The sequence below is a fragment of the Thermobia domestica genome, chromosome 1 (assembly GCF_964235325.1).
Source record: "Thermobia domestica chromosome 1, izTheDome1.hap1.1, whole genome shotgun sequence".
Classification (NCBI taxonomy): Eukaryota; Metazoa; Arthropoda; class Insecta; order Zygentoma; family Lepismatidae; genus Thermobia; species Thermobia domestica.
The window spans coordinates 393,478,329-393,506,266 of record NC_137454.1 but is presented as its reverse complement, the minus strand read 5'-3'; the positions used below and the strand labels follow the sequence as shown (position 1 = coordinate 393,506,266).

General features: G+C 38.0%; 1 protein-coding gene across 1 annotated transcript in view; it reads left to right on the top strand.

Annotated features, from left to right (window-relative positions):
- LOC145665288 (centrosomal protein 43-like) overlaps positions 1–26,524 on the top strand; it is a 45,573-nt gene extending 19,049 nt beyond the window's left edge. The window contains exons 5-9 of the mRNA XM_081732583.1: positions 4,028–4,359; positions 7,240–7,445; positions 9,834–10,018; positions 18,686–18,779; positions 26,411–26,524. Of these exons, the coding sequence (XP_081588709.1) occupies positions 4,028–4,359; positions 7,240–7,445; positions 9,834–10,018; positions 18,686–18,760 (798 nt within the window). The 3' untranslated portion in view covers positions 18,761–18,779; positions 26,411–26,524. The remainder of the gene's footprint in view (positions 1–4,027; positions 4,360–7,239; positions 7,446–9,833; positions 10,019–18,685; positions 18,780–26,410) is intronic.
- The last annotated feature ends 1,414 nt before the right edge of the window (positions 26,525–27,938 follow it).

Below are 27,938 nucleotides of genomic sequence, written 5' to 3'. Positions count from 1 at the left end.
TCGAGAGTTCTTGGAATACTGAACAGCACAGAAAACCTCATATATTATTATTATTACGAGGGGTGAGTCCGAAAATAAGCTTCTGCAGGCGACTGTGGACAGAGATGGACATACAAGACCCAAAATAGCAAGTGACATTCAAGATCAGACGTACCTTTATTTTTCCACATAAGTGTACTACGTACATTTAGAAATTTTTTCATACCAGTCTGTAAGCTTCAAAAACGCTTTCAGGAAAAATTTAGGGCTCTTGCATACGAAAGAATCATCGAACAGCTTCTGTTACTTCAGCATTGCTTCCAAAGCGCCTGCCGCCGAGAGTCTTTTCAAAGTCGGGAACAGATGGAAATCACTGGGTACGGGATCAGGACTGTATGGCGTATGGGCAAGGCGCTCCCACCCAAAAGTTGCAATAAAGGGGAAACTTATTTTCGGACTCCCCCTCGTATTATTATTATTATTATTATTATTATTATTATTATTATTATTATTATTATTATTATTATTATTATTATTATTTGTTTTTTTTATTAAAGTTAGGCGTCCCTTTTCAGCACCGAGGTTATATGAGACGTGAACTTCCAATTTATTCTCAAATATGGACGCCCGTAATGTGTTTAATGCTCTCCCATCGGTAATGAAACCAGGAACCCATACGTCAAAGGTCCGCGTGCTAGCCACTGGACCAACGGGGAGTTTTATGTGTATCCACCTCTTGCTAATTATATCACGTGGAACAACACTCACAAACAAGATTCATTCACGTAAAAATGCTTCTATAAAATGTCATTATGCTTAACTCAGTCCACTTGAAAGCATAAATGAGAGTCTCTGCTTCATTTATTTCTGTTGGAATTCACCCTAAGTTAAATTTAAATCCACTACTCACAAAACATAAACCAAAGTTATTGCATGAATTTTTTTTTCTGCATATTTTGCTCTTTCTCTCCATATCTATAGAAAGCATAGAAAACCTCTATAGATCTATATACCTATATACAGGGTGTTTCAAAAAGAATGACCTGATTTTAAAAGTCCATTGATAAAAACATACTACAAAAATGGGATAAATTGCAAAATACTCACAAAATCTTCAAGGTTTAGCAATGCTATTACAAATATTCCGTGTCCATCACCAGCAGCACGAACAGCAAACGTTTGCCGAATTGTTTCCTCCATTTCATCGGAAGTCCGAGGCCAACCTGGACTCTTACCTTTACACAAGCATCCTGTCTCTTCAAATTGGCGATACCAACGACGAATGTTTTTTGGATGCAGGCAGATCAATGCCAAAACGCCCACGAAAAGCACGCTGGGCCGAAATCACGGACTTAATCTTTGCAAACTGCAGCACACAAAACGCCTTCTGTTGAGCGGACACCACCTTACTTCTGACTGACTGCAAATTGAGAAAACGCATTGACTGACATCTAACGGCGATTTTCTGAAGCTCTAGGTCACGCTCATTCAAACAACACTCATTTCCTTGCCGGCACGTTCCATGTTCCGTAATTATTCCCGTCCAAAATCAGGTTATTGTTTTTGAAACGGTGTATATAAACTTATTGTGCACTAATGTGTATTCACAACACAGTTATTTTACACAAATTTACCATTAAAAGTCAACCACCTTTGTTTATGTAAAAAAAAGTTATTGCTTAATCTTCATTGCCCCAAATTCTGTATCTATAAACAATATGCTCCTTCACGCAGCCTCTAAGTGATTAACTATTGAGATTGGTGATGTTGAGACTCATATTCCTGAATGAAACTGTTTATTCCAATTCTTGTCTAGGTTTAATGTTGGATATATAGTTCTAATATAGACGATTCGAAAAATATTATTTCGATATGTGATGATGATTTTCGAAAAATTTAGATTTCTGTAATGCTGTGTTTAGATGTAGATTTCATTTCTTTAAACTGAAAGATTTCATTTTACTTTGAATTTTCACTCATATTGACAGGGACATGGCCGAAGGGGTTGCTCTTTGTTATTTATTTACAAGGTAACCAAAAAGGTTCTTGCCGTTCTAGAGCAGTGATGAACAGAGCAGCACAAGAGCCTCGTCATCCAACACATGTGGTTGTCTACTGTGAGGTTCATCCGAAAGACTCACATCTCCCGAACGGAATTTCTGGAACCAATGATTGGCGGTGCGTTCGTTCACGGCATTTTCCCCAAATGCCTGGCATATGCGGCGATTTGATGCAGTAGCTGACAGGCCCACTTTAACTCTTTCGCTGCCACCTTGATTTCAGTACGCCATCCCAATGTGCCACCCACATTTTTGTAGCATTTAGCCCAGTGGTCGAAGTGAGACGGTATGTGGTGCTATACCATACCGTCTCTTGATTTTTCAGTAATGCAGACATACCGTCTATATTTTTTCAATGACTAAAACTGGAAAGTAGGTGCTAAATATCTGTAATAAATCCATTTTTATACATCGAAATTGACGAATGGCTTTGCACATATAAAAAGATTTTATTTCTTATGTAGAAATTATTTCGAAGTTGACAACATCGACATTTTTCTTATCTTTTTCTTTTCTTTTGTTTTTAAAAAGAGATATTTTGATGTGCCATATTGAATTGTTTCTTTGTTATGTATGTGTATGTCTGTCTTCTTGCTTTAATGCATATAAATGTCGTGTTTTGAGGGTTGTCTGCTGTAGGGGCGAACCTTCCGGGTGTTTGGAATACCCCATAGTCGAGTGGGGGACCGGGAGTTTTCACGCATTAAATTGTTAATATCCTCATTCGGTTTTTCAGCATTTTCGTGTATAATTCTCTATAAAACAAAATCAGGGGATACTTAATTTGTTTTACAAAGTTGTTGGCTGGGGATCAAAGTATCTCGTCGTCTTCCCCCTCCTCCCCCCCCCCCCCCAAAGTTATAGAGAAGTTCTAAAATGCGATCTTTTAGGCAGCATACCCTCATTGCATTTCAACATTTAGATAACCGTTATGTCGAGTCAAAATCGTAATAACATATACCGCCTCTGCTTTTTTTTTCCACTTCGAACACTGATTTAGCCTTTTGCAACAAACTAGCTACATCTAGCAGAAACCAAACACACTACAGAAAATGACCAGGTCAACACTGTGTGCCACCAGAGTATAAAAGCTCTATACCTGCGTGCCACTTTACAGAGAATATCTACAATGAGAACTACCTCTTGACGCCAAATGGCGTCAATGGCACACAGCAATATGTATGAATGATGTCATATGGCATTAAGTGGCAGCGTACGAGTTAAAGGCATACAACAAACACACAAGAACAAACTGCTTCGATACCTCCATTTCTCTTCGACACTGGACAAGCTATGACTGCTGTATGTGTACAATCTGCCTGTATTACTGAAATTCCATGGCTAGACTAACTTCCGATCGCTTGACAGGCAGGTGTATCATTTCGTTTCCATTGGGGCCGCGGTGGCTCAGTGGTAGAGCGTTCACCTCTGGTGCTTGAGGTCCCTTCGATCCCAGCCCTCGCTAAGTGAACTTTGTGGTGGACAAACACTGTGTGCGTGGGTTTTCTCGGGGTTCTCCCGTTTCCTTTCACTTTCTTCATTCCACAATTTCACTCATCATCACCGTCTTCTTTAGCCTAACCGGCATAATCGTGGAATGTAAAACTCAAAGATTTCATTTCATTTTTTCATTTCGTTTCCTGTCTGTGAGCAAATGAATAACGAGACGTCAAAAATGGCAAGAACTGTTTTTGGTTACCTTGTATTTTATTTCACTTATTTCTTTGCTTCCACATATTTTGCATAAACCGTATTCTTCCCCTGCAAAGAACGAGCATTTCACCTAATATATATATGCTACATTATTTTGTGAATTGGCGGCACATGTAAGTTGATTTCATTGTCTAAATACAACTCAAAATATATGGTAATCCTATGTCTAAAATTCTCATATGTTTAGTGTCGATTAGTGAAGTACCTTTTGAAAAGCATTTGATATGATTTCGTAATAATTACGTTTATTTATTTATTTATTTTCTCTTTCCCAGCAACAACCTCGCGAAGTGTATGGTTATGGTGAACCATTGCATCACCCAATAGAAAGTGATCACAATGGGTTGGTGGGTGAAGTAGTGAAACGACGTTCGAATGACAACAGTGGTAGTCGTGATACAATGTATCAATGTGATTGGACTTCTGCTACAGTCAGTGAACACAAAGCGGGAGGGGGGAGTGTGAGTAAAGGGTGGTCGGACACCAAAAAACTGAAAGAGAAGACAGAGGAGAAGGAAGGACTTAGTGAGAGTAATTTAGTGAGTGACTCCACGAAACAACCCATTGGCAGCAATAGCGGTATAAAACACCCGCCCTCATCATCAGGGTGAGTACTTGTATTCAGGGTAATTACATTGTTTTTTTTTTTTTTTTTTTCTCCCATTATTACCTAGTCTTACCATAATTATTATCCCAGCTTTTGAGGATGGCTGTACTTCCGCCCGTACAAGCGGGCGACGTCAAAAGCGGTATCGTGAAGCGTGAGTTATTGCTGATGAGCTGAAGAAGTGTAAAGGTGTCAGTTGTAAGTGCTCAAAATGGAATGGAGCGAGTATGACTGGAACTGTAAAAGGTCGCCCGCGGCAAAGAAGATCACGCACAGTATAAACACCGGAACTTGTTAAAGCAGTGGCGGCGCGCGTCCAACGAAATTCAGTTAGGAAAAAGTCAGTTATGGCTCGTGAACTAAAGATATCGAAAATGTTTATGTCTCGCACGTTAAGCAATGACCTGGGACTCCATGCTTAAAAATAACGCAAAGAACATCTCCTGACAAATGAACTAGAGCGCCAGAGATTTCTAAAAGCAAAGCGCTTATTCAAGCGTTACGCTGCAAATAGGCACTATCGAATCGTTTTCACTGCTGAAAAGATTTTCAATGTTGAGGAGACATATGCCACATTCTCTAGAGAAACTGGTGAAAAGGCTCCAAGGATCCAGAGGGGTCAGCATCCTCTGGTGGGTAGGGTGTGAGCTACGAAGGCACAACGGAGCTCCGTTTCTGTGAAAAGGGGGACAAAGCGTCAGCTAAAGTCTACCAGGAGACAGTGCTTGAGATACTACACAAACACCCTCTTCCATGGACAGAACTGGAGCTTCCAGCAGGACTCAGCCTCAGCACACAAGGCATGGATAACCCAGCAATGACTGGAGGAAAATGTTTCGGAACTCATTTCAACTTCAGATTGCCTTCTGCAAGTCCAGACGTAAATCCTTTGGACTACAAATCGTGGTCCATGCTTCAGGAGATGGCTTGCAAGAAGAGACATCCCAATATTGGAAGTTTAAAGCAGTCTCTCTGTAAATCAGCTGCAGATTTTTCCAGTTGATTTGTTGTGTAATGCAATTGATGAATAGCCACAAAGACTTAAGGATTGTGTGCATGCTGATTGTGGCTATTTTGAATAATTATTTGTGATTTTGGTTCATAATGGATCCATGTAACTCATGCTATTAGGATATTAAAATATCTCTAACCATTTTCTGTCAATGTACTTAAAACTTTGAGATAGTATTTATGGTAAGACTAGGTGGATGCAAACTCAGAAGTTTCCATAAACTATTCCTCTAAAAATTTCGTTATCACGAAGACTTTTTCTATTAACCTACTCAAAGTTTTTTTTTTTTTTTCTAATGTACTACCCTCATATTAGAATATTCGAATCTAAAGCCTCAGCGAACTTCAACATCGTGAAAACAGAATATACACAGGAAACATTTTATGTTATACAACAAGTGCATCGTAAACGATGATAAGCAGTGAATTTGTCTTGATTTACAACCGAAAACTTATTTCTTTTAATTAATTATGTCCTTTTTTTGCTGATGTTATCGTTGTTTGACAATGCATAAGTATTGCAGAGCAACATCAGCTTTCTGGCATATAACAGTTTTTGTATTTTTGTAGTCGAACTAATGCACGCTCTAATTTTGGAGACAAAATTTATTCGGAAAGGGTTCTCATTACGTTCGGGCAAATGTAATACTGACCTAAGCGGAATCAGTTATACTTGAAAGTACTGTAATATTATTACGAGCTATTGTCGTCTGTTTTCGAAGCAGGTGGATGTTTAATGCATCTGTGCTGTGTTTAGAGAAATCGCAACACAGGGACGCCCGGAAGAGGAATGCCCTAAAGACGGTTTCCTCCACGCCAGTTTCTGTCGAGTAATTTTCATGATGCGAATAAGTTTCGAGGAACGAATTGATTTCGAGATTGCCACTATACATGTAAAAGGTTTTAATTTGTAAGTGCGTAAGCATGAACTACAGTGGGACCTCGATAACTCGCAGATGAAGGGAATAGATAAAAATTTTCCAATAATCAAGGTTCGAGTTACCAACGTGGCTACAACAAAAATTTGAGAAACCGCTTTTCCGCGGTCCTTATGAAAAGTGACTATATAACCTCTATAACTAGAAGGTTTATTCATTCAGTCACTCTAACTCGAAGTTGTGAAAGTTCCTTAGGGGCCGCGGTGGCTCAGTGGTAGAGAGTTCACCTCTGGTGCTTGGAGTCCCGGGTTCGATCCCAGCACCCGCCATGTGAACTTTGTGGTGGACAAACACCGTGTGCGTGGGGTTTCCTCGGGGTTCTCCCGTTTCCTCCCACTTTCTTCATTCCACCATTTCATTCATTACTCATCATCACTGTCTCTTTTAGCCACGTAAAACTCAAAAGATTTCATTAAGTTAAATAAGATAATTAGTAAAATTAAAATAATAGACATGAGTAAATCACAATTACAGTACACACTAGCAATAATGACAATTACATAAAAGCATAGAGCTATAGCTTCGAGTTATCGAAGTCACATCAAGAGAAATTCGACTTGTAGTTGTTCACAGAGACGGAAGTTCAAGCTACCGAGGTTTTTAAATATTATGAAACCCTTAAAATTCAAATTATCGAAGTTATGATTTTCAAACATTCAATTTACAGAGGTAAGTGTTATGGAAAGTTCAAGGGAATGGGAAAAAAATCGAGTTATCGAGGTGAAACTGTATAACCAAATAAAAAGTGTACTGAAATTTTATCTTTCGATTTTGGTTGCAAGACTTTTCGATTATTCTGCATTTAAATCAGAAAATTAATTGGGAATACTCAAATTTCAGTAACTAATTTTCCAAAACGCCTTGAGAAAACTCGATAAACATTTTAAAGTTTGTGGAGAATTTCTGTTGTTACTCTTGTAATTTCTTTCAGGTCGAAGGAGACCGATTTGGGAGGGAAATTGCTTTTCGAAGAAAAGGATAAACCGTCGAAAGTGGGCGGCAGTCTCTTATCCTCGCTTGGGGGTCTACCTCCATTGACTGGAACGTCCAGTAAAAAAGGTTTCGGGTCAAACAGTCAAAAAGCAGGAGCTGATATGAACCAACTGAAGGCGATTATTGATTTGGGATTAGGGACAGGTAAGTGCACGAGAAGCATCATCTAAAAAAATACATGAAACCGTTAAGCTTACAAAAAAAAAAAAAAAAAAAAAAAAAAAAAAAAAAAAAAAAAAAGTGATAATGTATTTTAGTTGATAAAATTCTTGAATTGATAAAGAGTGCTTTCATATTGTGCACTAGCTGGCGAGAACTAAAAGATAGTGTGTTTCTATGTAAACATTTTAGCATTGATGTAGCAATTAATTATCAAGGAATGAATTCTTACTAGTGTGTTGATTATACAGGGTGATTCAAAAAACGGGAAATTTTGAACATTAAATAATTTCATGAAAATAGATTTATTTTTAAAAAAATATTTATCTCACTTAATAGTAAAAACAATGTCATTTTAGAATACATACAGTACAATCCATTTTCAACAAACTTAAAAAGCTCGTTACTGAATTCTCTATGTCTGTGTGTGACTCCGTTATTTGCGAGTTTTTTATTCGATAGAACATCAAAAGCTATCTGAGAAAGTTAACGGAATTTTTCGCGTCACTCTTACCGTTCCCGAGATATTGGCCAAAAAATTTCCGATTTCGGAAGATTTAAGAAGCCATATCTCGGGAATCGTAAGTCATAGAGAGATGATATTGGTGTAGATCAATACCTAAGAGGATGACAAATATTTTGGTACCAATCGTAACCGGTAACCACTGGCCAAACCATGGAAAAATACCACCATCAAACTCCACCAGATGATTCCTTCTATCAAATGAAAGAAAAAGTTCTAATAAACATGGGACAAAAAACGCCTTCTTTCAGTTACAAACCGACGAAAATGCGAAGTATCTCTTTTTAAAACACCCTGTTTTACAATCCTCCGGTACCGGAGTTTGTGGTGGTGCTTTTCCACAAACTCTGAAATATTTTATGTACACTGCTCATCATTAAAATTGCGACACGCAAAAGGAGATGAGGTAGAAATGCGCAACTTGGCAAACAGAAAGGTAATAATCAGAGAAGAAAATGATTACACTTACAGGTCGGTGATGTGACATGTGACATGCGTAGAAGTGTTGCAGAACCTCCAGGAGCTAGTAGCGTGTAGAGCCTCCACTTATGACCAGAACTGCTGGAACACGACGGGGCATGGGGAGAATGAGTCCATCTATGTCTGCTTGTAGTATGGCGTCCAGAACAGCTTCCACTCAGCGCCAAAACTCCTCAACATTAGGTGGAGAAAACCTGTGTTCAGCCAGCCGGTGATCCATCATGTACCAGACATGCTCAATCGGCGAGAGATCATTCAAACGTGCAGCCCATGTAAGCAGAGGCGTGTGGTTAGCTTCCAGGAATCCGAGGACATTTTTTCCAACATGGGGTCGCGCGTTATCCTGTTGGAAAGTGACGTTGTGCAGCCCATGAATTAATGGGAGCAACAGGGGTGAGCACCTCTGTGATGTACCGTTGGTTGTTCAGTGTCCCTGGAATGCGTACGAGACGCGAACGAACACCTAAGGGGACGATACTCCATACCATAATGTTCAGTGAAAGGCCTGTGTGACGATGCATGATGCAGGTGTCATGAAGCTTAGTGCCACGGTGCCGCCAGAGACGGAAGCGGATACATTGGAGAAGAGTCCAGCTTTCCATTGCTCAATCCATGCACAATGGTATTCGCAGCACGCACACGCCTTTGTTGTACCTGCAGTTGAATCCGCAGCAGTAGGCGGCGAGAGAAAAATTGTGCTCCGCCAAACGAAGAAGCACGGTTCGTGGAAACACTAGACGTCGTAAAATCGCCTCTAGTTCCTGCACCAGCAGTCTTGACGTGGTCATATGGTCTGTTAGGTCCATGCGTACCGGGCCTCTGTCCTCGCAGCCGTCCTCCGATGCGGACGTAAGGAACCTCTACGTCGCTCTCCTGTGCCTTCCTGTACCCTTTGGTCCCACACACGTGCCGCGGTAGATGCAGTCCGCCCTACCCTGGCACTGATCTCTCGGTACATAAACCACAATCATGCTATACAACAATTCGGCCCCGATCGAACTGCAAACCTGCTGGAAGCATTGTCGTATCCAATGACGACGCATTGCTGACCCCTTTTGACACACTACACTCACGATTACACATATTCACCGCTTTTCTGCGCCTCTGTGACCTGCTCGAGGTACCTCTTCCCAGATGGCGTGGCAGGCGTACGTGATGCATGACGGTCTTGGACACCTAATCATTTACTTGTACAATCATCTCCTACACTGTGCCCTTTTGGGTGTTGCAGTTTTAATGGCGAGCAGTTTATATATATTACCTATTGAATTATTTGTTATTTCGTTTTACATTGTTATACATTGAGAAACATCTAAAAATTAATTGTAGAAAATTTCGTTCTAGTGCTGAATGTATTTTATTGTTTGTAGATTCGTGTGAGAATTACGAGGAGGACTTTCATTCGTCAGCCAGCGGAGGAGGGAAAACTCCGAGGGAAGATAAAGAGGAGGAGGATGATGATGGGAGAGAAAGTTCACAGCAAAGCGTATCGGAAGAAATCGAGGAAGAACTTGCGTCCGAAGTGGAAGATCTGTTAAATAGCAATGCATCTGGTGTAAGTAGGAAGTTTTTTCTTCTACTCTTCTTTACATTCGGAGACACGGTGACTTAATGGTAGAGCGTTCACCTCTGGTTTATGGGGTCCTTGGTTCGATCCTAGCTCGTGCCGTGTGCATTGTGGTGGACAAACATCGTGTGCGTGAGTTTTCTCGGGGTTCTCCTGTTTTCTCCCACTTTCTTCATTGCACCATTTCATTAATTTCACATCATCACCGTCTCCTTTAGCCTAACCGGCGTAAGTGTGGGACGTAAAACTTAAGTATTTCATTTAATTTTTCTTCTTTACATTATCTCTTCCTGTAATGTACATCGTCCACTTCATTAATGTACCATTGTTCTGGATTTTGTTTATGTGAAATTTATCTCCAGTTTCACTGTCTCTTGAATAAGAAATTGCTGTTAGGTACTATTGCGTTCAGAGTAACTATGCATGGAATGACTAAGATTCTTAAGTACAGCTTAGAAAGAATCGTGATTACTTACAATGGAACCAAATGATGAAGTTTGTTCCTTTACTTATACTTTATTTACTCCTCTAATACACTTCACAGTTCTTCATTAATGAACACAAATTATTATTATTATTTTTTTTCTTTCTTCCTTCGTGACAGCCCTGTTTTGTCTCAACTCCACACAGGATGTTATAATTACCAAATCTCTAACTTTGAATAAATTATCTGATTTTAACTACAAAACAAATTATCTGATTTTAACTACAAAACAAACATTTTTTCTCGTTTACACACGCACACACCTTCACAACTCGTAAAGAACTGAGTATGTGCCCAAGTAATAGACTATTTTCTGCCCCGTGAATTACTTTCACTAAACCTATATGATGAATTTCTACTACATCTGGTAACACTGGGGTTGAATGGGAGACAAACGTACGCACTGGGCCTGTGGTTACACACAAGTCCATCCTTTTCGAGGAAAAGTGGTCGGTAACAGCAAGATTTAGTGCCAAGGAATATATGAATAATGTGACAAATTTGTTTGAAGACGGAGCTGCTTAAGAGGTAACGAACTTCGGTTTAGAAAGCCAGGAATAATAGCATGGAAGACGATCCGTGTACGCTATCTGGTCGACCATAGCTCTACCTGCTATAGCATCAATGAGTTTAGGAAAGCTTCTGTTTCCTCTTACCACAAGATGTTAATGGGTATATATGTAGGTAGGGCCGACGTGTACACGATACATTTTGGAAAATTGTTTTACTCTTGAATTTGTTTCTCCAATTTGTACTTAACCATGATCAGTCCGCATTATAAAAGCAAGAGGCATCAGTCTGTCAGTAACGCAAATTGTAATACTTGTCGCCAGCTGCGTTGCCTCCTATCTGACGCCAAGAGACTCACATGTCAGGCAGTTCGCAAATGAGCCAAAGGCTCTAGTAATAATAACTCCTCCTCCTCCTATTATTATTATTAAAAAAAAACGCAAAACATCTCCTAAAAAAACTATGAAAACCAATAATACTAGACACCTGTTATATGGTCAGGAAGTTCTTTGAAGAACCAGAACTCTTTAACTCTTTTAAATTCTGGCCTTCTTTGGCGTTTTTCTTGAGTCTCAGATAAGCAGCGACAGTATCATCCCTATTTACCCTAGGACAGTGGTTCATAGCTCGTTTTTTTTTTTTTTTTTTTTTTTTTTCAAAATGGAACAGACTTTCAAACAGTACCACTTACATGTCCCTTTGATGTACCGGAGGGGAGATATTTGAGGGAAAATCGGTATTTTTGGGATTTTTTTTAAAAAAAAAGATGTTTGGGCCCCTCATGGGTCTACGCACAACTCATTTTTTTTTAAAAAAAATACTACTTAGTGTACTAAACAACTATACCAAATTTTGTTCTCATAGGTTGAATAGTAAGGGAGTTTTTTTTTTTTTTTTTTTTTTTTACCTCTGTGGGAAAGCATCAAAAATGCACCTAAAATAGGCCTAAAAACACAAAATGTAACTTTAAAATTTCTTAACACGCACTTGTTTACCCTAGGATCATGGTTTATAGCTCGTTTTCTCCAGAATAGAGCTGCCTTTTCGAAAGTACTATTCAAATGTCCCTATGATGCACCTGAGGGAAAAAAATGCAGAAATCCCTGTTTTTCTTTAAGAAATCCCACTTTTCAAATTTTGGGGCCCTCTGGAGCCGCCCCTGTATTAACGTAGACATCAGAAAAAAATCACGAAATAACAACTGGTGTACTGAGTCCATGTACAAAATTCCAGGCTCCTTATCTTGAAAAATAAGGGAGGGATTTTTTTTTTTAATTCCCCACAATGCCCCATTTCACCTTAAATGACCCGCATTTCTGAGACGTCCCTAATTAACCTAAGACCATGGCTTATAGCTCGTTCTCTTCAGAATAGATCTGCCTTTCTAAAAGTACTACTCAAATGTTCCTATGATGAACCTGAGGAAAAAAATTGCAGAAATCCCTGTTTTTCTTTAAGAAATCCCTCTTTTTAAATTTTGGGGTCCTCTGGAGCCGCCCCTATGTTAACGTAGACATCAGAAAAAAATCAGGAGACATTGCATTGAGACTTTTGTTTTAGCAACGGGTACAAAATTTCAGACTCCTATCTTGAAAAGTAAGGAAGGGAAATTTTTTTTTAAAATTTTCCAAGACGTGCCCAATTAACCTAGGATCATGGTTCATAGCTCGTTCTTTTCAGAATAGAACAACCTTTCAGATGGTACTACTCGCATCTCTCCATCGTGTATATACAGCGAGAAAATCAGGAAGAAAGGGAATTTTTAACAAGAAAAATCCTTTTCCCCCCGTTTTCTCCCTCTGGAGCTGCCCCTGTGTTAACGCAGACAGCAGAAAAAATTCAGGAAATATCAACTGGTATTCTGACTGCGTGTACAAAATTCCAGGCTCCTATCTTAAGAAATAAGGGCGGGAAAAAATATTTACTGATGTCCTATGCATATTCCCAGAATGTAATGCAAGAACGTAATCTACTTCGCAAATATATTGATATCATAAGCTATATTATGGTTACAATTGTTATGTAAAATGTGTTGTGCGAATTAAAGGGGGATGAGGTGGAAATCCCCTTTGGAAATACTGGATGTATGCTATAGCCACAGGGGATGTCTCTCTCATTCCCCTTGTAATTCGCACTCTGTCCACAGATATACACACGAAGCGTCAAGAACGTTTTTTACATAACTACTGTGGTAACAATATTACAACTTGTAATATCAATATATTTACGAAGTAGGTTACATTCTGTTGCTAGTTGACATGAAACATTGCAAGGTTTTACAACTGATTTGAACATTTCTATTGTTTTATGCATTATAAACATAAGATGAATTTATATTTTACTTGTATTTACAAATGGCTATTTTATTGATAAAAAAAAAAAAAAAAAAAAAAAACCGGAAATACGAGAACCCGGGACCCTTTTCACGTGAGGTGTAGGTGCTCCTCACTCTGCCACGCTGTATCATATATGCAACGAGTTGGAAACTGTTAAGATGAAATGCAATAAATAGATGGTTCATCAAAATGTTTCGTAAGTAAATGTATTATCTATGCTGGTGAAGATTAGAAGAAAAAGTGTAACAACACGCTGTGGTAATATCTATGGCTACAATGAGAAGATCTTATTTGTGAAGTAATTGTCATAATTTATATATGTACTCGTTTATATTTCTATATGTTTTTTACTTATAAAATATAATTATAATGTAACAAGAATACGTAAGTTTTTATGTATATTATGCTGCGACTTTACATTATATTTTATAAGTAAAAAACATAGAAATATAAACGAGTACATATATAAATTATGACAATTACTTCACAAATAAGATCTTCTCATTGTAGCCATAGATATTACCACAGCGTGTTGTTACACTTTTTCTTCTAATCTTCACCAGCATAGATAATACATTTACTTACGAAACATTTTGATGAACCATCTATTTATTGCATTTCATCTTAACAGAAACTTTAAGACGATTTTTGTCTGCTATTACTGGCTATTGCACTCTCCCAGTTTGTAATATTAACACTTTCAATGTGTACTAATACCTCGCGAAAGGTGGCCTCGAAGTTCATTTACTAAAGTCTGCTTTCCCCTTGTTAGTGATGATGTATTCGATGAGTTTGGTGATATTTCCACTATAAACTTCGTCCGTTTCTCTTACTTGTTTCTCTTTTATTCCGTTTTATTTACAGTTTTCATTTCCTGTTTTGAGTCTTACGAAAAGAGAGCTTTATTTCTCTGACAGCAATACGTGCACACCATGGCTTATTTACTAGATTTTTTTTCTGGTTAGCGAAACGTATGCTTAGCTTACAGCACTGATTTATGATAAAATTTAAAATTAAATAATTTTACAATTCACTTAAAACAAAATGTGCGGAAAATATTAATCCGTGACTGATTTACCATGTTTTATTTCTTACGCATTTTAATAGCACTACTACAACTATACTGTAACATGATTTAAAAAATAAAAGTCAAGGGAAACAATTATTAATTTGGTATATTTTAAGACAATTTGTAAAATATTCATATTTTAAATATGAAAATAAATTACGATCATTCATTGGCGCTCCAGGTTAGTCTCATAACATTTTAATAAATGAAGAAGCTCAAGCATATACATATGACATTCTTTTAACTAGGGAATAAAGACTCCATACGTAAGATTTTTGCCGAGTTGCAGAATAAAGCTGTCTTCCTGTAAATAACGGAACTAGGAAACAAACAATTCTATATTTAAGTGGAAGGCTATCACGCCATTGATACAGGAAGAGACCGGCAAGTGTGAAAATTTGACAGTCTTGTTTAAACCATGATAGAAAAAGAAACGTCGTTATCATCGCCAATAGACTTATCAAATAGCAGTGGCGAGTGCGATTTTTCTATTGGCTAGTTTTCACTATGTATTGTTTTAGAATATTAAGAGACCTCAGCACCAGGTTGGAGTTCCCAGCATCAGCAGCGGTGTTAGCCGAATCTAATAATCTTTTTTTTCCTTATAATTGGAGTTCAACATATATATCCGGTGTTATTGATGCTAGTAATTCATCTAAATCTAACAAGATGTTTACTATTTCGGATAAATAAAATTCCCTGACTTTTCCAGGTTTCCCACACCAACTGAGAAACTTCTCGACATTGTATTTTAGTGAAATGTAGCACACTAATTAGCACTTAAAATAGCATTTTTCTGTTAGGGAACGTTTGAAACAATAAATGACTCCGGAAGCGCTCTAATTAGCGAATTTACTAAATAGTTTTGTATGTCTGTGAATATTATAATTATATTTTTAGTATTCTAGCTATAAAATGTAATGATTAAATAATTTCCCATATTAAGCTACCAAAACTTCAGAAAATTTTGAAAATTCCCTGGCTTTTCCAGACATTAACTAATTCTCTGAATTTCCAAGTTTTCCAAACTAGTAGACACCCTGTCTAAGTATGCATTACCTCCATATATTGAGGAATTAAATATCAAAAGTTTTGAGCTGCGCCGAGTCACACTGTCTTTTCACTCTCAGTTAGTACAAATTGTCGTTCAGAGCGCTCGTTAAAAGACTCTGCTCTAATTGGTTGACCCAGAAAAGAAGAAATGTAGAGAACTGTTTACATGTAAACACACAATACTATATATAGCGTGTCCATAAATATACAATCATATTTTAAAGTGATATTACTTCGCTTTGGATAGTCGTATTTCATTGGAATTCGTCATATTTGAAGGGTAAGGGGAAAAAAGAAGGAATGTCTCAAAACTGTATTTTCGAGAAAACGGCGTTTTAATATTGAAAGCCGCGTAAAAAGGAATAGAATCATTCAAAACTTTTGCCCCTTTATACATGGATATTTTTACACCTACGGATGCTTACATATACATTCAAATAGTACCAAAAGTCACCAACAGATAGGACAAAGTACCCAATAAAGCACACACATGGACATTCCTTGTTTTTTCCTTTTTTTTTTTTTTTTTTTTTTTTTACTACTACTACTACACTTTATAGACATATAATGTGAGTCACACGAGACGCGATGCAGAAATCAAGACGATAGACCCTATTCCCATTCACGCCACACACATCAACATTTCTGATGAAATGGACTGGATGGCAGCAATGATACGAATTTGCACTTCTTGCAGGTTTTGAGGCAATAGGGGTACATAGACACAGTCCTTTACGTAATCCTATAAAAAAAAAAAAAAAAAAAAAAAAAAAAAAAAAAAAAAAAAAAAAAAGGGTCTCACCTCTCGAGTCAGGCGACCTCGGCGGCCACTTGTAAAAGACATTATCATCATTTCCGGCACGTCCAATCCATCTTCCTGGAAGCCGCTCATTCAGATGTTCCCAAACATGTAAATGCCAGTGAGGAGGTGCTCCATTTGTTGGAAAATAGTCATTTCCTTCTTCTTCTTCCAGTTGTGGAAATAACCAATTAGTGAGCCTGTCAAGGTAAGTTGGACCTGTGACAGTGGCCCATGTCGACTAATCACAAAGTAAACATGAGTCAATTTTCTTTTACTGTGTTCGATCCCGTCCATTATTGACATTGTTTCCATTGTTGACATGCACAAAAATGTTTGAGTTTTCTTTCAAATATGACCAAATTCATTTAAATACGATTATCCAAAGCGACGTAATACCACTTTAAAATATGATACTATTTTTGTGGACACACTGGGCGGTATTCAGAGAGAATTCGTTAATCGAGTTATAGTCACAGACTAGTTAGTAGCATACTAACTCTTTACTAAGGAAGGTGCACTTTTTGGTATTCAGAGTCTACTTTGAGTACAACTAAAAAGATGATTTGAGTATGATTAACTTACACAACGTCAATGCATCGGGTGAGAAAAATAAATGTGGCAACTACGGAAAAGTAGATAAGCGCATGCGTAGTCTGTAAAAATAAAAACACATGAAATACGAAGTACGAAATGTTGTGTCGCACGCTAAACCGTGGGTAAAAGATTAGACTCTGCTCTAGATTAATTAGTCACATTTGATTAACTTTGTCAAATACTTCTTCCTAATCAAAGACTCTGAATACACTTTTGATAACCATCCGTTAGTCAACCCCGTAGTATGGCGTTAATCAGACGTCAAAACGACTCTGCGTAAGACCCACTATATCAAAAGTATCAAAGCGAGAATTCTGCAGTTCAATCGTTTAATTCCTCATGGCGTGTTGTTAGTCTGCCAGAGTGAAATCGCACATAAAATCTTTTCTTTTTCTCTGTCTCGTACGAATCTTTGTAGCCTATGTGTAAAGTGGTACACAGGACTATCTCCTGAATATGATATCAATGTTATGGGCAGTTTCTCCACCAACACGTACATATCCTCCTGTTACCGATGACTGAGAACTGTACATTACTTACTAACAGGGTTGGCAAAAACCATGGTTTTTATTTAAAAAAAAAAGTTTTTTTTTTTGGTTTAAACCATGTTTTTTTTTGGTTTAAATAATTTACTCTATGTATTTATATTAGATATGGACAGAAATTAGTTTGTTTCGCCTTGGTGTTATTATGCAACAACAAGATTATGCTGGAAGGGGTCACATAACCTTAAAGCGGAATCCAAACCGCTTCTCGACTTACATCCATTTGGACACGAAACCGGGACTACTTGGTCACAAATGCGATTGCCGACTCACACACGAAGGATTCCTGATAAAAATACGTTGTACTGATCTTTACATAGACCTACTTGTTAATATAATTGTCAACAGTCATTTCAGGACAAAAAGATAAACAGTTACACAAGTAGAATTATATATAAATCGGGAAACTCCCGTCTTAGCCATTGGGAAAATCCTGTTATTACTTTAAATGTATTTGTATGTAAAATTTTAAAGTCAACATATCATAAACACTACACTAAAACTGAGGTATTAAATTACACATTTGGTATATAGATATCATTCAATAAAATTAAAACAAAGTCAAATCCAAGTTGATGTTGGAAGCTGCGTAGGCTGTTGATAAATTTTGCCAATTTCTATCAATATATTTAAGCAGTATCTTTATAAAACAACAGGCATTCATTCAAGAGAAATATATATAAAATTTGGTTTCGTTTCGTATGTTTTGGCTTAACATCCTTATGAAATACCAAGGTTATCACGGAGAAGACTTTCGCTTAAAGGGACTCCTCGAATCGCTACTTGGTTTACACTTGAAAGATGGGTTATGCTTCGACCAAGAATTGAACACGGGACCCCTTGATTAAAAGGTGAAAAGTAGATAAACGTAATGCAGATGGTATGGTTTGATATGTGGAAATGTCACCATGAAGTTCACACGTTTTAAAGCATTTTTCGTTTTTTTTTTTTGTTTGTTTGTTTGTTTAAACCATTTTTTTTGTATGTGTGTGTGTGTGTGGAAGAAAACAGCTGGTTTAAACTAGCCAACCCTGCCTACTAATGATATAATGAAGACCAATTGTTTTCTGTTTTCTTCTTTTTCGTATTTATAGTATCTGTGCATGTGTGGAAAGTGTATCTTTACGTTGAATATATGATATTTGACTCTAGTAAAACGCAAAAATTACTATTAAATTTGTAGTATATAGCTTTTTAATTTACAAAATATTTATAACTATATAGAAAACTTATTATTGTGATTTTCTTTATTTCTTTTAAAGCAATTGGATGACCTAACACTTGATGTTACCATTTCGAATCCAAGCGGTGTAGCAGACTATATTGAAGATGTATAGTGAAACCGTCTGTGATGAGGTAAGTGTTAGTTACTGGAGGTTGATCATAATATATATATATTTTTTTTCCTGTAGTCAGTTAACCTTTAGAGGACGGCTGTTTAAACCTCTATAGCTCAGCTCCGTATTAACCTAGAGAGATGATTTAGGTGCCAATCTCTTCAGAAAGGATGAAAGTTTCCAGTGATGTGCATTTCATCGATATGGGGGGAGGGGAAGGAGCAGTGGGGGAAAATTGAGTATTTTTAGTTTCACGTCCCATACTCTGCATTTGAGAGGGCCACTTCCCTCTCCCAAAGGAGCTACAAGCACAAAAAATTGATATCAATAGAGATAAAGGAACATACTAACCAGTATATGGCTCTTGGGCTTGCAAGGGTTTAAATGAGAGAGTATTGAATTTACCCTTTTTTTCAGTGTATTTTTTCTAAACAAAGGAAACTCACATATTTGACCTTGTTGGGCCTCTAGCAACTCGGTTCTTTGTCGCACGCAGGAAAAGAAATCTGACATGTACGCCAGACATTGGGTGAAATCATATATGTATATATATTCATTCATTCCTTGGAGGGACTGTGGTCTAGTCTTATGCTGGTAGCCCTAGCGACGCTCGTAATTGCCCAAGGGACATGAACGATACCTCGTTGGAAAGCTTATGAAACAACGATTCCAACGAGGTAACTTTTGTGCTTCCGTGTTCCAAACGTACGGCTCATAACAGTGTTGCTGGGGTACCAAGAAAGTCAAAAAACGTTTTTTTTTTTTCATTTCTTGATTTTCTTCTTTGTCGTCTTCTACGGGTTTGCCTCGGGGGAGCACAAATGTTACCTCGTTGAAATCTGTGTTCCATTCGCTTTCCAATAAGGTATCGTTCATGTCCTTGGGACAAATAGGGGCGTCGCTAGGGTTGTCAACAAGGCTAGACCACAAGCCATTAGCAAAAAATATGCAGGGCGACCTGTAGGTACGAGGTTCCCAATTTTTCCCCTTGGTATTAAATTTAGGCCGTTCATTTCTTTATTATGTTTGCACCCAATGTCTGACCTACATGCCAGAATCTTTGTTTCCTGGGTACGACCCATATCAGTATTGCCAAGGTCCCAGGAAAGTCAAAAAACGTTTTATTTTTATTTTTCATTTTTTGATTTTCTTCGTCTTCTGCGGGTTTGCCACGGAGGGAGCACAAAAGTTACCTCGTTAAAATCTGTGTTCCATATGTTTTCCAACAAGGTATAGTTCATGTCCCAGAGACAAATAGGGGCGTCGCTAGGGTTGCCAACGTGAGGCTAGACCATAGGCCAATAGCAAAGGGTGACTATCGGAGGTATGAGGTTCCGAATTTTTATCTTCCTTGCTATTGGACCTATGCCCTTTCTTTTCTTTTATATGATTGCACCCAATGTCTGGCCTACACGTCTGATTTTTTTTTTCAGCGTACGACGGCGAACAGGGCTGCTAGTCCTAGAAAAAAAAAAAACATTTTTCTCATTTTCTTCTTCTATGGGTTTGAAACGAGGGGGGACAAAAGTTACCTCGTTGGACTTTGCTCCATCAGCTTTTGAATGATGTATAATTCATGTCCCTGTGACAATTAGCAGAGCTACTAGGGCCGCCAACGTGAAGGTTTACGATTTATTTTTAAATCCCTGGCTGTCCTCTAAAGGTTAAAAATAAAGTACCAAATTTACGTTTTCCAAATTGTCTTCTCAAGTTTCGATAAACAACGAGCTTCTTGGCAGCTGACACGAATAAAATTAAACAGTATAGTAAAACCTGCATAACTTGACCTCATTTTTGTAGAGCAGGCAAATTCTCATAAGCTATCTATAACTTATTGCTCTGTAAATTAGCCTCCAGCATATTCTGGAACTTGGCTTCATTGTAACATCTTTATTCCGATTGTCCCAATATTAAAATTACCTATGTATTTTGACAATGAATATAGGTATATTGTTCTTACGTACATATTTCATAATACATTCCTATTGGCGATACAGATATGATAAGACGTTCAATGAGAAAAGAATCCATTTCCACAATATGCTACGAGGGAGTGTTGAAAAGTCCCTGGTTTTACTAAGAAAAACAAGTGTTGAGTTCCGAGTTTGCATATTTATTCAACGTATTCCCTATTGAAATAAATGCACTTTTGACAGCGTTGTTGAAGCTTAAACTAGCTTTCAGCAGCTTGTGTGACATCAGAAATGTCCTCAAAACGGTGATCCTTCAGGTGTTTTTCCAGGTTGGGAAATATAAAATAGAAGGATCCAGGTCTGGAGAGTAAGATGAGTGGTGGGCCAATTAGAATCCCAGAGTGGCCAATTTGGCAGCAACAATGTTGGACTTGGGTACGGGTGCATTATCGTGCAATATCGTGATCTCTGTTGTGATTTTCCACGGCCCGGCCTTTTCCCTTAATTGCCTCTTTTAGTTGGTCTAGAAGATTAGCATAACACTCTCCGGTGATAGAGGCGGCATTCGGTTGATAGTTCATCATTATAATGTCATCTTTGTCCTAGAAAACCGACGCCGTGACTTTTTTTTTTGGCCGATTTCTGGGTACGGAACTTATTGGGAGGGGGAAAAAATATGGCGCCATTCCTTTGTCTGTTCCTTCGTTTCGGGATCATAAATATGGAGACAGGTTTCATCCTCTGTCACAAGTCTACCCAAAAAGTCATTTGTCTTTTCAAAATGAGCCAAGGTGGCTTTGGATGCTTCGACCCGTTCCTTTTGATCTATACTCAAAAAAGTTTCACTACCCGTCGTTGAAAGTTTACACATGTTTAAGACTGCAGTAATAATATAACTAACTTGCTTCGTGGAGATGTTCAGTATTTGGGCAATCTTTTTGGCGGATATTCAACGCTCCTCAAGAATCAGTGCATGTTCACTGGTCTGTTGAGGTTGACGGGCATCCGCTGCGGGGCTCATCCTCCATCGTGAAATGGCCAGTCTTAAAACATGATATCCGGGTTTTTACACAGCTGTATGAAGGACATTTTTCCCCAGTGTTTGGCACATCTCAGTATGAATTTCCTTTGCAGACTTTCCCTGGAACCATAAGAATTTCATGACGGTCCTCTGCTCCGACGACGTGAAACTTTCTCTTACCTCTTCCATCTCACCTTCTAAATCAGCGTTTCCCAACCTTTTCCAACTTGCGGCACACTACTGGTGTAACTTAAATTCTCGCGGCACACTTATAGATATTATTATTATTATTATTATTATTATTTGTAAATATAAAATACCGTGGTATTTTTTGTGATTACTGGTCTCCTTCTCTCAGAGAAGAAAGCTCGATCACTGTTTCTCCCGTGGTAAATCATTATTTTTCATTCTAATTTAAAAATAGAAAACAATTGCAATGAAATATAGGACTCAAGTTTTTAAAAATTCACTTTGCTTCCGAAAACTCTATTCAACCTTTCACCGAGAAGGAAGATTACTAAATAACGAACGAACAAATTTCTAATACTTCTAAGACACAAATGGAGGTAATTTGTATGCATGTTTGCTTTGTCGAAAGGGCTGAATGATATTTTAAAATTTCAAGTTACGAAATAGTCTGCAACAATAAAGAAGCAATAATGGTCCTAACAATGATAACAAATACTTTTTTAAAACATAAAAATGTACAGAAAGGCAACACATAAAACTTACAATTTATTAACATAGTTAATATACGTTACAACTTTTAAAATAATATATGAAGGTTAGAATTGTTCAATAATATTAGTAATGTAACAACTTTTCAATAATATCTATTGAAAGTTACAATTGTTTAATAATAATATATGAAAGTTACAAATTTACAAAAATAAGTAAAACAAATTGGTTCACGAAGCAAAAATAATGTGCAACTATCCGTCAATTGTGGACGAATAGTTGATAAACACACTCTCATATCGTGTGCCGGAGTTAACAGTTGTGACCTGTTCTTACACTTGTCTTCATTGCAGAATATCCTGCTTTACTTAAGCACGATATTGAAAAGAGAATGAGAACTTTTCACAGCCTTTGTAGTATTCTCACCGGAGAGAAATCCAGATGATGCCTTGTCTTGCTGTGAGTGCTGGAGGTTCAAACATCAGTCATCCTTCACATCAACCAATTCACTTTCCTCCTAGACATTTAATTCTGTTGACTGTAGGACAGAATGCGTAAAGGGGTTCCTCACAGTAATGTATGTACAATAATATATTACAATTATTTTTTTCCATAGTAATGTGAAATTCAAATTCACATTTATTCTTATGTCTTCCAATTTGGTTGACACAAAATTAATAATTTTATTTTGATTTCCTCGCGGCACACCGGTTGGGAAACGCTGTTCTAAATGTAATGATAAATGTTGTACAATTAGGATTCAATTGATTTTAACAGAGTTTCGTATTAAGATATGAGGCTTTCATATGCCAAGAGCTCCTTCGTGGTTAAGCGGTTAGCGTACGCACCTTTGGCGTGGGAGACCCGGGTTCGATTCCCGGCGGGAGCTCATGTGGTTCGGATTCCACGTTAATCAATAGGTCCACATCTCATATAGGCTCGCTGCTGAAAGGGACGTTAAACTTAAAATCAGCTCAACTCAACTTTCATATGCCAACAATTTTGTCTACTTCAATTTAAAGGGAACAAAGCCAGTAACTTTTCAGTCCTCCTCCCCCGTATGATTTAAAGATAGGGCTGGAGCGAGGTGGCTAGAATTGTTTTGATTCATACGTGTTAAGATCAAATGACTTTTTTTTTTTTTTTTTTTTTTTTTTTTTTTAAATATGTTTAACTTTTAACTATCTTGAAAACTTGCATCGGTCCAGTACTAATTTTTGACATGTTTCAAGTTATTGCAAAAATCCAGGATACTTAGAAAATTCTGCTTAGTAAAATAGTCTATGTTGTCAATACTTTCGCAATGTCAAGCATGTTTTCAAACAAATAATAAGATCGTGGGCTTTAGATGACGAGATCATCTAAAGAAGAATGAAGACTGCCAAACATATGAACTAGTTCACTTGGTAATTTTCAAACGAAACATAATAACACACTGAGCAAAGCTAACTGATTATTTAAAAAGAAAGATTGCGTTTTTATATATTTTTATCACATAGCTTTTCTGAGTGTGTTGTTGTTGTGTAGTTTGAAAATATGGAAACAGAGCCTTGTAGAATAGTTTTAGTAATATTTGTATTTCTTGGGAAAATAACGCAGAAAAATTTCGTATACTTTTCGAGAAAACTGAAGGAGTTAGAACAGGACTAAAGAGTGCCTTTTGTACCTGTAATACAAAAAAGTGTGCGCACATATTTGTTGAAATAAACGGTTCACTATTTTTTTTTTATGTGCCAATGAAACTTACATCTTGGATATATTTTAACAGTCTATCTACAGATGGTGATCAGAAAAATGGAAACACCTGTAGTTGGCAACATGTCAGATGTATGGGTTGGCAGTGGTGTCGTGGCGCCCGCAGCGCCGGACCGCTGGTGGTGGTGTGTTAGGTCGGTCTCCATACTACGTCAGGCGCGGTGGAACAGCAGTGTCCAGTGGCTGCAGCAGACGGGGGTAGTGTAAAATGGGAGACCTCTCAGATTTTCAGAGGGCAAATTGTTGGTGCGCGGTTATGTGGAGTGAGTGTGACTGCAGTGGCTACTGTGTTAGGTGTTTCGCGTGGGACAGTGTCGAAGGTGATGACGGCCTACACAACACACGGGAAAACCACATCGGGGAAGCGGAACAGTGGGCGGAAGAAAATCATGAGTGACAGGTCACGCCGGGTATAAAATCGCATTGTCACGCAGAACCGTCGTGCCACTGCGGAGCAAGTGACGGAGGAACTCAATCAGCACCTCCCCCACCCTGTTTCGACAATCACAGTCCGCCGCGAATTACATGACATGAACTTACGGGGTCGTGTTGCACGGGCCAAACAGCTCATCAGGTACCATAACGCTTTCGCACGCCGCAAATGGTGCTGCGACCATGCAACTTGGACCGTTGAGGACTGGAAACGTGTGATATGGTCGGATGAGTCATCCTTTACCCTATTCCCAACCACGGGCAATATTTATGTGTGGAGAACGCCCAAAGAAGCTTATGATCTGTAGTGTCTCCGCCCAACTGTGAAACATGGCGGCGGCTCGGTGATCCTGTGGGCCGCCATATCATGGTTTTCATTGGGTCCTGTGGTCACACTTAGCAGACGAATCACTGCCAACGATTATGTCGCAATTTTAGGAGACCACTTGCATCCTATAGCCCGGATGTTGTTCCCGGACAATGACGCCATCTTCCAGGATGATAATGCACCCATTCACGCTGGCGTTGTTGCAGCGTGGTTTGAGGAACATCGGGATGAAGTTCAACACCTCCCCTGGCCCGTCCAATCCCCAGATCTCAACATAATTGAACATCTGTGGTCCGTCTTGGAAACACGACTCCGGCGACGATTTCAACCTGCATCCTCTCTCACAGAACTGGCCGATGCCCTGCACGAGGAATGGTGTAAAATTCCACTTGCTACCATTCACGACCTCTATGCCTCCATCCCACGTCGCATCAATGCTGTTCTGAAGGCAAAAGGTTGCCCGACACCATATTAATCTGGTACGTTGCAATTTCGTTCAGGTGTTTCCATTTTTCTGATCACCATCTGTACTTCTTTTTTCGTCCAAGTTTAAAATAAGGGAGCTAATAGCATTCACATAAAGTTCACTTTAGTTCTCTAATAATGGATTGGAAACTTGCCACTGTTTTTACTTCTTGGTAGTCTCAGTCAGTACTTGGCATGATAGCTTAAAAAAATAAAAAAAATCTATGAATAAATTATAAACACTAGCTATGTACAAAAGAGGGGACCCCGTAGTAAAGTGGTTACAGCGTTGGACTCATGTCCGCGTGGTCTCAGTCTGTGCTTCCCAATTTTCGGCATCCACCCAGCATCATGAGGCAAACTGGGGGAGTCGCGTGAAAACAAGACACTTATATTTCTGAACTAAACAATTAATAACACCATCGCAATTATTGTCGCGATTGCCTTCATCCCGGCTTAACGCTGGATGTTTTGTCGAATACATTCCTTTCAGTGTGTTGTGATGACGTTTTGAATTTGGAAACTGTGAAGACTTGGGAACGTTCACTTTAGTATCATCAGAGGTCTGCTGTTTTCTGCTGAAGTGTTTTTTTTTTTTTTTTTTTTTTTTTTTTTGTTAAAAGTTTATGATTATTAATGCATTTATTTGAAGCACGACATTATATTGAGACCACTGAAGATGTGAAAGCAATGACAGGGTTTCATTTCGTTGAAAGAAAAGAACTGACTAAATTCTAGAAAAACATTTTTTTTAAGCCGAGGAAATCAGCAAATGGCTGCTGAAATACATGAAGATTAAGCTGCATTGGCATGTTAAAAGAAGGCTAGTGAAGTGTCCTTTGAGAATGCTTCACTAGACGGACAGTCATATCCTGTAGTTTAAGCAGAATTTCATTAAAAATATTTATACAACTTATAAAAATATTTATACGATTTGGAACTTTGCCACAAAGTGACTTTGGTGTCATAATTTTTATGAACGTTTGTATTGTATCTATATTATATTATGTGGATAATATATTCGAAGATATTAACAATCATATTTTTTTCTGTTTCAGATTAGTGCCCATCAACGATCTGAAGAATATTCGGTGCAAGAGTTCTTTTTATTTATATTTGTAGATAAATTTTATTAAAGCACAATAAAAAAAATGGAAATATCTTTTCTTAAACTTTGCTGTCTGTTGCATATAACCTTTATCATAGCAGACCTGGCGCATGGAAGAAAATATAATTGTCTTCAAACCGTTTGGATGTCACTCACTTGTTGAGGTGAAAAAACAGGTCACTGGGTGCAGGGTTGGTATTGTATGGAGAGTGATCAAAAAATTCCCACTACGATTATTTAGTTTTGTCTGAATGGTACATACAGATAGCTGTGTAGGGGCGCATGCTATCATTAATCAGAATTTCAGACCTTCACATGTCACTTCGATGGTTCTGAGTGGCACGTAGTTTATCCCATGTTTGATAGTACACTTTCTGATCGATCTCTCTAGTTCTGACGGATGAATTCCACAAGGATTTTTTTTTTTTTTTTTTTTTTAATATGGGCCGATTGTGTTTGCTTGAATTCTTCAGTTTCTAGAGACTTAGATAACACCACCACATGGTTTGTTATTGGAAAATCCTGATTTCGTGACCAGTCACAATGTACGTGAACCAGTAGCGTAACGTTAAGTTTCGCAATGGGTAGACAGAGAGTGTGTGTTCAATGCCCCACGATTATTCTCCGAGACTAAGGCAAATGATGGTGAGCTGGGTGATAGTAGTGGAGTGACGAAAGTGGAAGGGAAAAGGAGAGAACCTCGAGAAAATCTACAAACAGGGTTTGTTCCGTATAAAACCAACTTGTTGGGATTTGGAATCTAACCTGGGACCCTACGCGTCTGAGGTGACTGCTCTGCCACCGAGCTATCGGGGCTTCTCTTTAAATACTTATTACAAAAAATATCCATTAACATTATCCCATAATAGTAGTAGCTTTAGACTTTTCTATATAACACGGCCATTATTTATTTCTTGTGGAATTATTTGTAGTTTAAAATCTCTCATCAATATTGAGATAGTTTGGCGTCTCTTGTAACCTGAAATCCGCATGTTTATACTCCACATATATCCAAATATATGAAAATCATCAATTATATAATTTATTATTCGGGGCCGCGGTAGCTCAGTGATACAGCGTTCACCTCTGGTACATGGGGTCCCAGTTCGCACCAAGTGAACTTTGTGATGGACAAACACCGTGCGTGTGGATTTTCTTGGGGGTTCTACCGTTTTTCTTACTTTCTTCATTCCACCATTTTATTCATTCTCACTATCACCATCCCCTTTAGGCTAGTCGTAATAACCGTGGGACGTAAAACTCAAAACTTTTATTTCATTTTTAATCTATTATTAGAAAGAGCAGGTACATGGTACAAAATATCACATCGATATCCAGAATCTAATAAAATTCTGAGCTTGCTTGAGGTTTTTAATTCCTGATGAAAACCTCTGAGTGAATAAAATTATAGGAACTCTGTATTAATCATTCCCGAAAGGAACATTTTTAATGTAATAATTTTTACATTTTCATATATT